The following is a 15,022-nucleotide window of genomic DNA, read 5'->3' on the forward strand; positions in this document are numbered from 1 at the left end:
GGAAGGTGCCACATTTACAATCACCTGCTGCACAGAGAGACAACTCAAAGTGTGCCTGTTCTGCTGGTGCAGTCTGCGTGCCAGGTTTTAGTGTCTCCTCCTTCCCTCAATTTTGCACATCCAGTTCTCACATCCCTGAAATGCCTGCAGCCCTTACAGACCAGAGCTCGAGCCCCAGGCCTGAGAGGAACTGCTGTCCCAGGAGAGGGACACAATAGATACTTCAAAATTCATTAACAATGGTGAGGGACTGCAAAACATTGGAATTTCCTAAACCCAGGAACCCCTTGCTCAGCTCTGTCCTCCATTTTCAGGAGTGTGTGCTCCACTGGTGCTTTTATCTGAATTTAACCCCCAACTCCTGTGTATTTGTATTTCATTGTGTGTCACTTTGCTAAGGGGACACCCACCCCCAGCTGTCACACAGAGGCACTACCCAGCCCTCAGCACAACTGGAACATGTGAGCTCCAGCACAGCTCATGGTGAGCCAGCTTTCTACCAAATAATGTGAAAGTCAGGTGCTAGCAGCAAAGTCTGGACAAGGAATTATTTCCAAAAGGAAGAGGTTGAGATCATGAAACATTACCAGGAATCAGTCGTGATTTGCTGAAGGGAACTTCAGCTCTGTTATCTCCAGGTCAGGGGAGCTGCTGCCACTCCGGTCACTGTAGGTGTCCCTGCAAGAGCAGAGATTTGGGCTTAAGGACTAAATTATAACAGGGGGTGCTGCAGCACAGGAAAAACTTTGACAGCCTCTGCTGTGAGGAGCCATTTCTAATTGAAATGTGCAAAAGCAGGAAGTTTAAATAACCCTCAACTCCTGGATGCATTGAAATTAGAGACCACCACTCAAGAAACTCTCCTGGACCACACCTGACCCAGCACAGTGTCAACCAACACAGAAACCTCCCTGGTGCAGCTGCACTGCAGCTCAGCCAACACGTCCCTTTGGCACTGCATTTGCCTGGCTTTGACATGGGCACTGCTGATTCTCCTCTGCACTTGGTCTGGTTTTTGTTTAGTGCCTGTCAGCACTCAGCAACCCCTCAATGCTCTGTGAGGAGCACTGCAGGTCAGTACCAAGGGGTTGTTCCTTGTTGCACAGTCCTGAGTGCCAAACAGAACTGCAGATGCTGGGGAGCAGCAGCACCAGTAACTGCTCCATTAAATCCACCCAAAACGCCTCTTCCTTTACAAACTGACACAAAGAAAGCTGAAGTCAGCAGAAAAAACCATGAGGCTGCAACCACCAGGGCCTGTTCTTTAAACCAGCAGCAGGAACAAGTTTCTAATGGACCAACCTGTATGTGGGACTTGGCTGAGGAATGTGGGGAAAAGCCCATGACATGTCCAATCATGTAAAAGAGCAGGCCCAGCCTCAGTTTTCCCAAACACCCTGACTGACAGCACAAGGCTACAGATCTCCTCTCCCTGAAGCCAGGGCCTCTCTGCAGGACAGCTCTGTGGCCCCACAATCAGCCTGGAGACACCACGCATGAGCTTTCAAAGAAACAGTGGGAAAAAGAAATGCTGCAATACCAATGTCCCCAGACATCCCCTGGAACTCTGCCAAGAGGATGATCCAGTTTATCCTGCAGGAAGCAGCACTGTCCTGTGACAGTTCTAACTGGGGTCTGTCTTAAACCCACCTGGGTGAGAGCCTGCAGCCCTTCTGTAGGTAGTGCGTGAGTCTCCCTGCAGACGCCAGGAGGAGCCCAAAGTATGGGGGTGATGGTTTGATGGGCCTGGAGAGGAACTCGGGGTGATACTGGACACCAACGAAGAAAGGATGCTCTGAGAGAAACACACAAAACATTCATGTCAAGCCTTACCTGTGGCTGTGCTGCAGGTGAAATCCTGATCATGCTGAAGCCCTGATGATGGGGAAGTATCATTTCCATGCCTCTTGTCCATAAATGGACAAGGACATGGCATTCTGTTTTCACCATCATTTTATGGATGGAGGAGACAGTCTGAAGAGATCCCACACAAAAACCTGCTCCATTACCCTCCAAACACTTCCCCTTGTCCATCCTACACCTACAAAACAACTGCTTAAGGACTCACCTTCCAGCTCAACCACTTCCATCCGCTCTCCCTCCTCATCCTGCCCCACAAACTTCAGACCTTGCTCTTCAAAACACTTCTTCAACTCTGGATTGACCTAGAAAACCAGAAGCAAGACAAGCCATGATCTCCTGAGTCTGGATAACACAGGAAAGCTCAATACCTACAGCAGCATTTTTACCTCAAATCTGTGTCTGTGTCTCTCTTCCAAGAAATCATGATCTCCATACAGTTTCCCTGCACCAAAAGCAAGATGTCCCTTAGAGCAGTGACACCAACTTTTATCACATTCATTTGAGTATCATTCTTCAGAATCTGCCCCTTCTGGAGGGAATCAAATCCCTGAACCCCATTTCCCCACCACAACAGCCTGTGAACTGCTGCCATTCAAGGATGTTTCAACATTCCCAGTCCCACTTCCCCAAACCCACCACACATGCAAGCCATTCCCAGGAAACCTTTTCAGAAGAGGGAAGAAGGGCCTTACTCATGATTGAATTCTTGGTTTGGAAGAGTGTCCTTCTCTTGCCAAGTCTCATGGTGCCACCCATTTGGCCAGGGTTATGTTCTGGCATGTCTATGACCTGTGGAAAGAATCCAGAGGGAGGTGGGAATCAGGCTGGAATAACAGTCCCAGGCAGACTCTGACATTAAAGGAAAAAAAAACCCACCAACATTCATGCAAAAAATTGAGGAAACCACCCCAAGGAACACTGTCTTGACCAGGCAGACCAACAGAACCAGGTCAGGTGGGTGAGTTGTTCTAGTAAAGGATGCACAGAACATGTGGGAGATTTGTGGAATATTCTGGAAGCTTTTACATAGGAAATCTCAGGCAGAGTCTACCCTTACCTCACACACCAATACTATGCTGTTTGCTGAGCTGCATTTAAACAAACAGGCACATTTATGGGAGCAAAATCCCCAAATCAGAATTGCTTATTCTTTGACAAATAATATCATAAACTGTTTTTTGATAACTTCCTCACTTTGAGTAGTATTTTAAATTATAGCAGAAGCCAATCACGATGGTGGACCCTGGACAAGGAACACAGAGGCTTCCACAAATGTTCCAAAGAATTCAGGTCTGTGTGGCTACCACACAACAGTTTGGGTTGGAAGGGAACTCAAAGCTCATCCCAGGTGGCTCCAGGCCCTGTCCAACCTGGTCTTGGACACTTCCAGGGATGGGGCAGCCACATCTTCTCCTGGCAAATGTGCCCAGGGATGTGCAGTTAAGTCTAGTCAGGATACCACAAGTAAGTCACCATAAACTCACCACTGGATGAGAAGTTTTGGGGTCAAACTCTGTGGAGTTCGCATCTGCAATGGAACATTCAGCAGTCAGAAACACCAAGTGTCTCACACCACAGCATCAGCACCTGCAGGAGCTACCCCAGGTACAGCTGCTTCTCATCTCCAGTTGTGCTGAGCCCCTCCTGGGCACAGAGCTCACCCCACAGCAGGAGCAGGGCTGGCAGCACTGTTTGGTATCAATTTCAAAGGTTGCAGTCTTAGGGCAACTCACTCATGCTCAGGAAAAACACATTAAACACCACCAAACACAGAAATAAAGGAAGGGAGGGGGAAGGGAGCAGCATGGCCAGATAAAGTCTTCTTTCCTCACCCTCACTTCTGGCTGCAAACTCAAATTAGCACTCTCTGATGGGAGTTCTGTTAACAGGGACCTGCTCTGTTCAAGCAGTGGAGTTCAGAAGGTCATGCCACTCACTGAAGGATTTAAAACTGCTGGCTGAACTGCTTTTTGGGCTTCATTCCCATGGCTGCAGTGGGAATTTGGGATACCCAGCACACAAAGGGCACCAAGGTGTTTCATTCAGGAGCTGAACTTCATGTTAAGCAATAGGAACCTTTCTGTCACTATAAGCATGACTTACTCCATTGATTTTTATTTAAACAGGATAAGGAAAATGCTCCTTTGATTTTGGATTAGCAAAGGAGATGGGGAATTTTACAGGCCAAGGGAAAAAATGAGACTTACTTATGAACAATTAAAACTACAGGTATTTTTAAAAATCTCAGGTATTACTCAAGCAATCCAAGTGGCAAAAAGGCAGGAAGGGTTTTGTGCAATTACCTTGCCAACCAAGGACACTGCGAGCAAACTCCACCACTGCCAGCTGCATTCCCAAACAGACTCCTGTGGAAGGAAAGGCAGGACACAGATCAGCTCAGGACAAGGACCTCTGAGCCCACACTGTAAAGCCTTCACAGAGGATCCTGAGCCACAGGAAAACCTGGATGAGGCAGACCTGACTGGGATTTAAGGATCTCTAATCCTGAAATGCTCTGCTCACACGCCACTTCAGTCTCTCACCACAGGCATTCCACTGAAATGCAGTCACGTATTTCTTGGTGCCAAGATCACCACAGCCAGCTCTGAAACATCCCCAGACTGCTATCCCCTCATTACAGATTGCTTGTCAGCACATCCCAGCCAACTCTGACCACTTCAGAGCTAACCAGGGATGAGGCTGCATTCCCAGCTCAGCTGAGCACAGATCTCTGCCTTCTTCAGCCAACTGCCTTCAAAACTGCACATCCCAGACACCAGTGAAAATCAGGAGAGCTCTTGCAGCAGACCATTAGGCTGTTATTCTACTTCCTTTCCTTTGCTTTATTTCTGCTTATGAATGAAACATGTTTCTCACCTAAGAAGGGTTTTTTCTGTTTTCTTGCCCAGGAAATAGCTTGAATTTTGCCTTCTGTCCCTCGAACACCAAATCCACCAGGAACCAGAACTCCACTGCATGAGGATGAAAAGATTCCATTCAGCATGGCTTCCCCAAACCACATTCCACCTCCCTCCCATAAAATCCTGGACTTGCAACACCTCTCTCTGAAAAGGGCTCTGAAGCAGCCACGTGGCAAGGCCTGGCTGCAACAGTTTCCACACGACTTCACGTGAGCTGTCACATGAAACTGAATCTATAGGGAAACATTTTATAAATGCCAAATTTACCTTCCTTCCCAAAGAGAGATCCCAAATACAGTACAGGTTACCACACTAACATGGTTCATGCTGTGGGACTCACATACTCTGCACCACACACATTTGCAAACACATCACCCAGCCAGGCCCATGGTGAGGAAGCCTCTCCAGTGTCAGGTTCTCCTAACACCCAACTCTGCAGGAGGTTCTTTCTTTCTTCTGATCCCCCTCAAATCGTGCTGCCCTGAAGGGTAACAGGACCCACTTGTCCTTGTTCTCTGCTAACTCTTGGCAGTGCCCTGCATACCAACACTTTTCCCCTTCTCACACTATTTCTAAAGAACTTGTGGTCCCATTTGCACCTTCCATTCTCACTCTGGCTTTAACAACCAGTACCCTTCCTTTCTCCTGATTTCCTCTCACTGTTTGCACCTGATAATGCAGGTGTGCACATCCTCACTGCACGATCATTTCCCCCACTGCTCCCTTTCACCAACTCACTCGCTTATTCAATAATTTTCCATTTAACATCTTATGCTAAATGTCCCTCAGAGGTGTTTGGGGCCTTGTCAAGTGTGCTGGTACACTGCCTAAGGAAACAGTCTCCAGTGAGGGAGGCCCTTCATTCCAAAGCTGTCACAGCAGCAGCTTTATCAGACCTTCTCCAAGGAAAGGACCAGAGCAGAACTCACTCAGCACCACAGAGCTTCTGCCAGGCCTCGTGGTACCGCACAGGCTCCTCCTGCAGAGTGTCCGGCTCCAAGTCAGCAGAGTCAATGTACTGGGAACAAACCCAAAAACAAAAAGATGATGAGATATTGCCACAAGAATGTGCAGGATCTCCTGAATTCTCATTAAATTAAGAAAGTATCATTCCTCCTGGACAGCTCTGGATTTGTTTCCTAATGATACCTAAATTTTTTCTGGGCTGATTTCCCATTCTCACCATCCTGCTACTGGTGCACAAACAGCACCCAAGATTTCTCTGTCCTCCCCTCTCTGCAGCTCTGCTGTGACAGACACCAAGCCCATGAGCCCCAGACTGTAATGTTATGTGTGAGATGTTAATGCACCACAGTGAGGTGGAAACATGGGGCTGTGCAGACACAAACCACCACACAGAGAGAAAAAAAAACTGTATCACTTTCTCATCAAATAAACATCCTCTGAAAGAGGCACAGAAGAAGAAATAGGATATGGTGAAACACAGGCTGCTGTAATTAAAGAGTGTTAAGACAATGGAAAAAAACCCACAATTTTTCCGTTTTCTCATCTCCAGCATTCCAGTACCTCTGAACTTCTGGATGTTCTGGCAGGCTGCTAACCCTTTAAAATAACCATTCTGGAGCTGAATTACCATAGAATAGAATAACCATTCTGAGTTGGATTTTTTTTTTTGAGGTTGAAAAACTACTAATCAGTTAACTAACTACTGTTACTCAATTCTTCAGTGTAAAAGCTGCATGCACAGAGCTCACAGAACTCATTCCCTTCTGAGCCACTCAGACACAGCTGTGCCAATGACTACCCACAAATTCGTGTGCAGGGTTTACACTTCATCAGCCATATTTGTTTCTCTTCTTTTCATCTCTACTGATTTTGGAAGGTGAAAGGTAACCCAGACCTAGATCAGTGCTGTGACAAAGAAACCACCTATTTCTATGACTCACCAGCATCATAAAACTGCTGGACATTTAAAAGTCCATTGAAAGGAAAATTTCTGCACACAAAGCTGAGCACTGAGGTGTTTCCATCATTGCAGACACCTTGTGCAGCTCACAGGCTGAGAGGCTGCTCTGCTCTGAAGATGGTTAAGGCCTGGTAACAGCTTTTTTGATGTTGTTGTGATGACCAAAACAGTTGTTCTGATGCAAGGACAATTTGAAAGTTTGGCTGAATCGCTTCTCCCTTCTGTCTATGGGTTTGTGAAAATCTGAATTAGGATGGGCAGCACTGTAGGTGAAATGAGGATGGGGGTTATTTTTTCCACCCACACAGACCCATTCCTACCTTAATGTCAAGTTTGTGGTTGATGGCCAGGGCAGAGTGTTCCAGTGCTTTGATGACAGATGCATAGGAATCAGAAAACTTGGTGTATTTGCCCACGAGTGCAATGGAACATGTTTCAAGTAGACGGTCGTACCTGCACGACACCAGAACACACAGGTTATTCCAGCAGTAACAGCAGAGGGATGGAAATTCCCATTCTTCTGTTTAACTTTTCAAGAAACAGCTGTGCTCTTCAAACTCTGTCCAACAGAGCTGACGTCTTTGGAAGAGTGACCTTTTATAATAAATATGACTTAAAAACATCAAAGTGAGATCAAAACCAAAACAATGACAGAGGAAAACAGTTGCAGAAAGCCACATATAAATTAACTCATCTCTCCTGATGATTAAATGCCATTTTGAGCAGATCCAAACTGCCTGTTCAGGAAGCTGTACTAGATCCAAAGGCTGCAATGAACTCTTAGGAGAGGATCAAAGCACAGCCTGGTGTGTGTTTGCACTGCACAGAATCTTCCCACGCTGCTGACTGAGTTTGTATCAGCAGCTACAAGCACAGAGAGCATTTCTGGAGTCCTGAGGCTGTGCTGCCTACAATTTCAATCCCCAGCAGCTGGCAGCATGGATTCACACAGCACTCCTCACTACAGCCAAGATTTTGTTAAAAGTTTATATCAAATTGTCAAATACTTCAGCCCAGCTGGCAACCAAGGGCTTTCCCCATCAAAAGGAAATGTTACTGACACGGCTGTGACAGGCACAGAAATAATGGGAAACATCTAGATTTTAAAAATTAATTTGTTATAAAAACAAACATATCTACGGCTTCAATTTGCATTCAAGCCCTGTCTGAAGAGACTCTATCCACTATTTCTCCACAAACACCAAGTTTATTCCTAACAAGAAAAAAACCCCTCAGTGTCCAAGGAGTCTCAGACAGAACAGGTACCAACCACTTTTCTCACCTGCCTGAAAACACACTCAAAGGTATTGACACTCCTGACATCTCCATATAGCTACAAAAGGATTTCAACACTTTGCAATGTACTGAGAGTTGTTTTTATAAAAAGGGAGGGCAGAGCTGTCCCATYTTTTCATTATTTCAAACTGGGTTTRACACAAGACAGTACACTAACATAAGGTAAGGATCTCAGTAAGTTTCTCTTACAAGATTTTATGGAAAAGGSTGAGGGAATTGGGGTGGCTCAGCCTGAAGAGAAAGCTCCAGGGAGACCTAAAGGCAGGCTTTCAGTAAGAGGGTTTATGAGAAACATAGGGACAGACATTTTAGTAGAACAAGGGGTGATGGTTTTTTAACTAAAAGAGGGGATACTGAGGCTATATAAGGATGGAATTTTGTACAATGAGTGGTGAGGTACTGGCACAGGCTGTCTAGAGGAGCTGTGGGTTGCCTACCCCTGGAAACATTCAAGGTTTGGATAGGGCTCTAAGCAAAAGAAAAAAACATTGTGAGTATGTAAGAATGCTTGAGGAACAGGAAATAACACTCATCATCTCACAACCAGCAACCAGGAAGAGAAACCAATCTTGGGGTGTGTTAAGTGTGCCTAGCAGTGCAGCTCACCTGTCAGCCATCTCCTTCCACTTCATGAGCATCCTCCTGGGCTGCCTCTCGATGGGAAGGTCCAGCCTGTGCCTGAAGTAGTCCACAACTCCCTGCTCCTCTAACAACAGAGGAACCCGGTAGATAGAGGAGACATCATGAACACAAATGACCTGTTCATAAAATAAGAGTATCATTAAAACAGGCATTTAAACACAGGCAGTGCCTGTGCAATTATTTTTACACAGATATTCAGAGCATTGCTGTCTCTAGCAGAGAACCACATGACCACCTAAACTTCCAGGCAATAACATGTTCAATAACATAACACATGAATAGCTTCATACTGTTTCCATATGTGTGAAAAGGCCATCCTTCAGCACTTCCAATGCATTACAGCTCCCTAGAGCCCCTTGGGACAGGCTGTAGGTAACCCAGTAACCCAGCAGCAGGGAAGTCAGCTGCCCAGCACGTTATGTGAGCACACAGCAAAGTTCAAAGAACACTCCAGAGAGGCTCCTGTGCCACAGAATCCCCAGTGAAGCTACAAACTGCCCTAGGCACAGCTTGTCCCTTCCCACCACTGCCCTTCCTAAGCAGGGCTCCCAGTGAGATTCAAACCCACAGAAATCTGTGACCCCAATGCAGCAATTCATTTTACATTCTCAAATTTAGGATTGAACCGTTCTGAGGTCAATGAGGGAAATCTACAACAACAGTCCTAGTCCAGTGAAATGGGAAAAGATGGCTCAGGACAAGTGTCACATGTCCATTAGTAATGAAGCTGTACTTCAGGAATCCAAAACACACTGGCACAATTATTTTTAAATCCTCATTTCTACTGACTGAAATGAAAGCAGAGTTCAACATTGCACCAATCGAACCTCCTTGGCTGCACATTATCCTCTTTTACCCTCAGTGCTGTCTACTTCTCAATCTAAGTGCAACTGCAGCCAGAGCAACAACTACACAGAACTGCATTAAACTTCCTGGGAAGGAACAAGAGCCAACTTATTTTGAATTCCTGGCCAACAAGAGGTAGATATTTTACTGATGACACATCAACATTATTGCCAGCAGTGCAGTGCTTGAAATTGCAGAACTCAAGTTTGGTCTTGTTGTAGAGCAAATTAATAAAAACTACTTAACACAACCTGGGATTGTGAAGTAATACTCAGTCTTCCACAAAAAGACAAAGTTTTTCAAGCTCCAGCTAGATTGGAAAGTGCTATATGCTTTTTGACTATTTTCCAAGATCCACCTTAGACTGTGCTATGAGTCTCAGTATAAAAAGAATCATGCTAACATGGAATTTGTGCATATCACGCAACATTCAAGTGAAGCAATGCTTCTCCCAAATACCATTTCAACCTCTCTGTGCAATTTCTCCTCAAGAAATCGCAGGCAGAACAATATTGTGAAAAGAGGACTGTATGAAATACAGACATATATCCTTTAAACCTAATTTGGGGCAATTCTTTTGCCTCTAAATACTGAAAAATCTTATTCTTTTAAGTTTACAGAGGGAATGTGGAAGTATAATTAAGGTCAAAACAGTGATTCAGAAATCCCCTTGGAGTCTCCAGAATTCTCTAAGCTTACATTAACTACCTTGTATGAAAACCTGGCTCCTGGCACTGTCAAGAACTGGTTTAGCAACAGGTCCATGTGCCAGTAAGGGAGATTAAGACAAGGCAGCAAATGAATTATGCAGCTACCAAAACAGAGTTAGAACTGCTGTCTCAGGCAAAACTCCCCTCAGCATCTGACAAACAGCTCCAATATTTACTGCAAGAAAGCACACACAGCAATTCTTACCTGTTCTGGTTCAACATGACAGAACATGGAAATCTTTTCTTTTACTGAGGTATCCAGTGGAGTGGAGCACCTGCAAACAATCTAACAGAGCAACAACATCAGGGCTGTGATGCAAAACAGAAATACTCAGGCATTCACAAAACAAACCTGTAACAAGAGCTGTCTTTGTGCAGTATCTGTGATTTGAGAAAAAAAAAAAAAAAACCAACAACTCTGTTTTCCTTATTTATCACCACTACACACGAGCTCTCAATTCCAGCATTACTTAGACAASACTGCTGTAGCAACAAGCCAGGAGTGCAATTTTCCATTCAAAGCCATGCAACACAAACCTTACCAGATCTGGGGAGAGCCCGAGACCTCTGAGCTCACGAACACTGTTCTGGGTGGGTTTGGTCTTCTGCTCCCCTGTCGAGCTTGGCTGGTCAGAGAAGAGCAGGAGTTGGTGTGTCAGATTATGATKATAAGCAGCRGTAATTCAGCAGGTTAATCAGGACTCTACATCATCTTGTAAAAACTCAGTTCTCAGACAATTCACATGAAACTCATGTACACCATTTTAATCCCCAGGACTGAAAGCAACCAGTAAGAACCTGAGTTCCAACCTGCCCACTGGAGTGAGGAAGGAGAGGGMCAGAGAGCCTAAGGTTTATCCACTCCTACATCCAAATACCTAATATTTCATACTTCTAATTTTTCTCCATAGATCACCTGGACAGAAGAGGGAAAACGGAGAAGAGAACAAAGATTGATCTGCACTCCATGATTATCAATTTGCTCTGTCAAATCCAGCAAAGTCTGACAGAAGCAATCTCATACTCTCCCAAACTATGAAAAAAGTATGATCTTTCTTTAATTACCCCTGCAGAGAGATTTTTTGTTTAGCTGGGACTGCAAATTGTCTTCAAAACCAGAACAGATAATACAGTTGAGATTTTATCAGGGCTTCTACAGCATGAAACACCTTCATGTGCTTTTCACCCCACCTGCTTGGCACACAAGGATATTCTGTTTTGATTTCTGATTCCTAACTATCTGATTCTTATCAAAGAGCCACTTCCCAACACCTTTTCTTAGTTGAATCTCTGAACCAAGGGCAACTGCCCCTCAGATTTACAGCTCACACAGTAGTCAGATGTGAGAGTCTATAAAATTACTGTCAAAGATGAAAACACATATTAAAAATATGGATTAGGGGGGAAAATAAGATTACATTTCAAAATATGGTATAATTTTTTAAAATTTCATAAATAACCCAGCATATTTCATGAGCCACAGCTAATATAAATCTTGCAGGTGGGAAAGCAAATAGAAAGAAAAATATTAACAAACTCCAGAAAAAGCTTGGAATATTATCTTATTAGTGAGTCCAAACAGCCATGAAATAGCTTTACAGAAATKAAAGGCCATGTAAATGAAGGGAAACTGAAAGCTTTCACCCTGGAAATCAAGTCTCCCTGCAAAAGCTAGAAGGCAATTCAGCAGCTGAAGATGCAAATCTGCACTTGCTGCAACTCCCAARCCTTTAACACATATTTATGCACTTTGCAAAGTTTCTGTTCAATTCCTGTAAGATTTTTTAAGTACTTAACAATATAACCTCTGCATTTCTGCCAGAAGTTTATAGACACAGAAATACAGAAGTGACAGCACCTAAGAACATAGAATTTCAGATACACCTGTTTAGGAAGCAAATTTGGATTGAGGAAGCCTCTAACCACCAGTATATTTTGGGTGCTTACCTGGGGAACCAGACTGACGTGGATGTTACAGAAATTCTCTCTTTTGGCTTTGAACTGGAACTGGCGGAAGGCCTCGATGAAAGGCATGCTCTCGATGTCACCCACTGTGCCCCCAAGCTGGGAATATACAGACAGTGGGAATTAAACTACTGCCAAAACAGCACCTGCTGAAGCTGTACACTAAAGACATGAAAATATACATAACACACAAACATCTCCCCAGTACATCCCTCTGATTCCCTAAAGGAGGATCAACACCAACACAGCTCCTCCCGAGGGGCAGCGCCGATCTCTGCTATGATCCCTGGGACAAGACCCAGGTAGAGGCTGGAGCTGGGCGAGGGCAGGCTCAGGCTGGAGAGCAGGGAAAGGTTCTTCTGTCCCCAGAGGGTGCTGGCACTGCCCAGGCTCCCCAGGGAATGGTCCCGGCCCCGAGGCTGCCAGAGCTCCAGGAGCGTTGGGACAGCGCTGCCAGGGATGCACAGGGTGGGGTTTGGGGGGTCTGGGCAGGGCCAGGAGTGGGACTGGGTGATCCTTGGGGGGGTCCCTGCCTACTCAGGATATTCTGTGATTCTATTCCATGCCAAGCACAAGGATTTGCCAGCTGCACRCTCCCACAGCCTCCAATCTACTCCAAGTACTGCTCTACCATCAACATTTCCCCACAAATCGAAAAGCCACAAGAAAAACAGTTTCTCATATGGGAAGCATCTCTCCAGAGACACCAGCTTTACCTGTATTTTCGCTTCAGAGAAAAGACTCAGGTATTAAAATGATGATTTATGAACATTAGGTGGCACTGAGAAGCCAAATTTCTGTTAAGATTTAGGAACTATAGAAAGTGAACACATGCAGGAACAGAGACAAGACAATCCTTGGAGCCTCCCAGGCCCTGTCAGACAGTGCCTCCTTGGTACTTCAGTTCTGGGCTTGTGATCCTGGCACAGAAATTGGCACCCAAGCTGCAGGCAGAGTCCAAGTCACCATGACCTGGGCTCTGTGACAAGCTCCCTCTCCTGGGTTAGCATATCCCAGCAGTCAGCTCAGCAGTGTCAGAGCCTTTGCCCTGCTCCATCTCTTTTGGCAGCAGCATGTTCCATAAACACACTGGAAACTGTCACCACTAACCTGGGCCATTCCCTGTCCCACGTCTGTGTTTGAACTGGTCACTTTGAGGCTCCTTTTACTGCTGTGGAGCAAAGACAACTGCTTCCAGGGAGACCCACCCTCCCTCCATCCACCAAGGAAGAAGAGGGCATGGCACAATTAAATCAGACTGGCATATTAAGTTACCAGAGTTAAAATTCATTTTTGTASGTTAAGTCATAGAATCTCCTGAGCTGGAAGGGAACCCCAARGGTYGTCCAGTCCCACAYTGACCCTGCCCAGAYCCCCCAAACCCCACCCTGTGCATCCCTGGCAGCGCTGTCCCAACSCTCCTGGAGCTCTGGCAGCCTCGGGGCCGGGACCATTCCCTGGGGAGCCTGGGCAGTGCCAGCACCCTCTGGGGACAGAACCTCTGCCTGATATCCARCCTAAACCTTCCTGACTCAGCTCCAGCTGTTCCCTTGGGTCCTGTGGGGCTGCCCCTCATGAGGCAGCTGCAGCTTGCAGTTCAAAAGATCAAAGCAGAATTTTTAACCCATTCAATAACACGCCAAGGTGAACATTCCTGTAAAAAAATATGGAAATAATGCATATAGATCAAAATACTGCATACAAGAAACAAAACAATCTACTTTTTAAAACTTACAAACCTCAATCACACAAACTTGGGGTTCAATGCCATCCTCATCCACRGGAATCCGTGCCTGCCTCATTACCCATTCCTGTATGGCATCTGTGATGTGGGGGACAACTGGAAAAGAAACCCAGGCAAGGGTTAAAGCCCCCAAATATGTTTCTCCCTCTTAATCATTACAGAGCAAATTACTGACAGTCACTAGCTAGTGCTTCTCATAGGGCTGGAGCCGGAATTTGTGTAAAGAACTATGCATTTTTGAAGTGATTATTCTTGGCTGTGATTTTCAAGTTCCTTGGCAGGAAATGGAACCCTGCCTCAATTCAAATACATGTAAACACCATTTCCTTTAAGCTGWAAGATTCAAGCACAAACTGTTCTTTGCTCTAAACAGAGAGAAGTTACTCTGTTTTCAACTGCCTGTAAAGGTCCTAATGTCAACCAGCTGTGGARAATGGTTATAAAGGGATGGGACTGATCTGATACTCACAAATTATTTAGGTTTTCTAATGACATGAGTTAACAAAAGCAATAATCATTTTAACCAGCTAACAACCCCAGGAGCATTAGTCTGCAGTCTGTTCACATTTATGCTGAACCCATGTGCAGCACAGTCCAGACACAAGCAGAACAGTGCAGAGCTTTAAGAGAAGATGAAAGACAAAAGCATYCAGCCAGGACTGAAATTCAGAATGCATTTCTACGCACGAGAAGAGAAGCTTTGCATCACCTTGGACTGTTTTGCCRAGATAATCTCCCTTCCTCTCCTTGTTAATGACATACTGGTAGATCTTCCCCGTGGTCAGGTTGTTGTCTTTGGTGAGTCGAATATCGAGGAAGCGCTCGTAGTTCCCGAGGTCCAGGTCCACTTCCCCTCCATCATCCAGCACAAACACCTCCCCTGCACACACAGAAACAGGCACAAGCACACATGTCAGGCATGGGGAACAATTCAATGTAAGGAAACGCCTTCCCTTATTGCCACGGCAAGTTAAAGAGTGGCGAATAAAACTAAAAACCTCATAGAACCAAGAGGACCAGTGCAGTGGAGACTGAACTCCCACACACGCAGCAAGAACAGAGCAGAGCACCTGTGGGCTGCGGGCACAGCAGCCCCAGCAGCCAGCCC

General features: G+C 45.5%; 1 protein-coding gene across 1 annotated transcript; it reads right to left on the reverse strand.

The window, feature by feature from the left end:
• Positions 1 to 50: 50 nt before the first annotated feature.
• Positions 51 to 14,826, reverse strand: CTPS1 (CTP synthase 1). The gene is made up of 16 exons (XM_057387287.1): positions 14,624 to 14,826; positions 13,910 to 14,010; positions 12,153 to 12,269; positions 10,748 to 10,831; positions 10,411 to 10,491; positions 8,614 to 8,765; positions 7,032 to 7,164; positions 5,714 to 5,802; positions 4,741 to 4,835; positions 4,167 to 4,229; positions 3,348 to 3,391; positions 2,556 to 2,652; positions 2,250 to 2,305; positions 2,069 to 2,165; positions 1,651 to 1,795; positions 51 to 678 (listed from the first exon to the last, which is right to left on the reverse strand). Exons 2-16 carry the CDS (start codon positions 13,970 to 13,972, stop codon positions 594 to 596), a joined length of 1,401 nt encoding a protein of 466 aa, XP_057243270.1. The 5' UTR covers positions 13,973 to 14,010; positions 14,624 to 14,826; the 3' UTR covers positions 51 to 593.
• Positions 14,827 to 15,022: the final 196 nt, after the last annotated feature.

The sequence above is a fragment of the Malurus melanocephalus genome, unplaced genomic scaffold (genome assembly GCF_030028575.1).
Source record: "Malurus melanocephalus ecotype Western Australia unplaced genomic scaffold, MMel_1.1 scaffold_1168, whole genome shotgun sequence".
In the NCBI taxonomy this organism is placed as follows: domain Eukaryota; kingdom Metazoa; phylum Chordata; class Aves; order Passeriformes; family Maluridae; genus Malurus; species Malurus melanocephalus.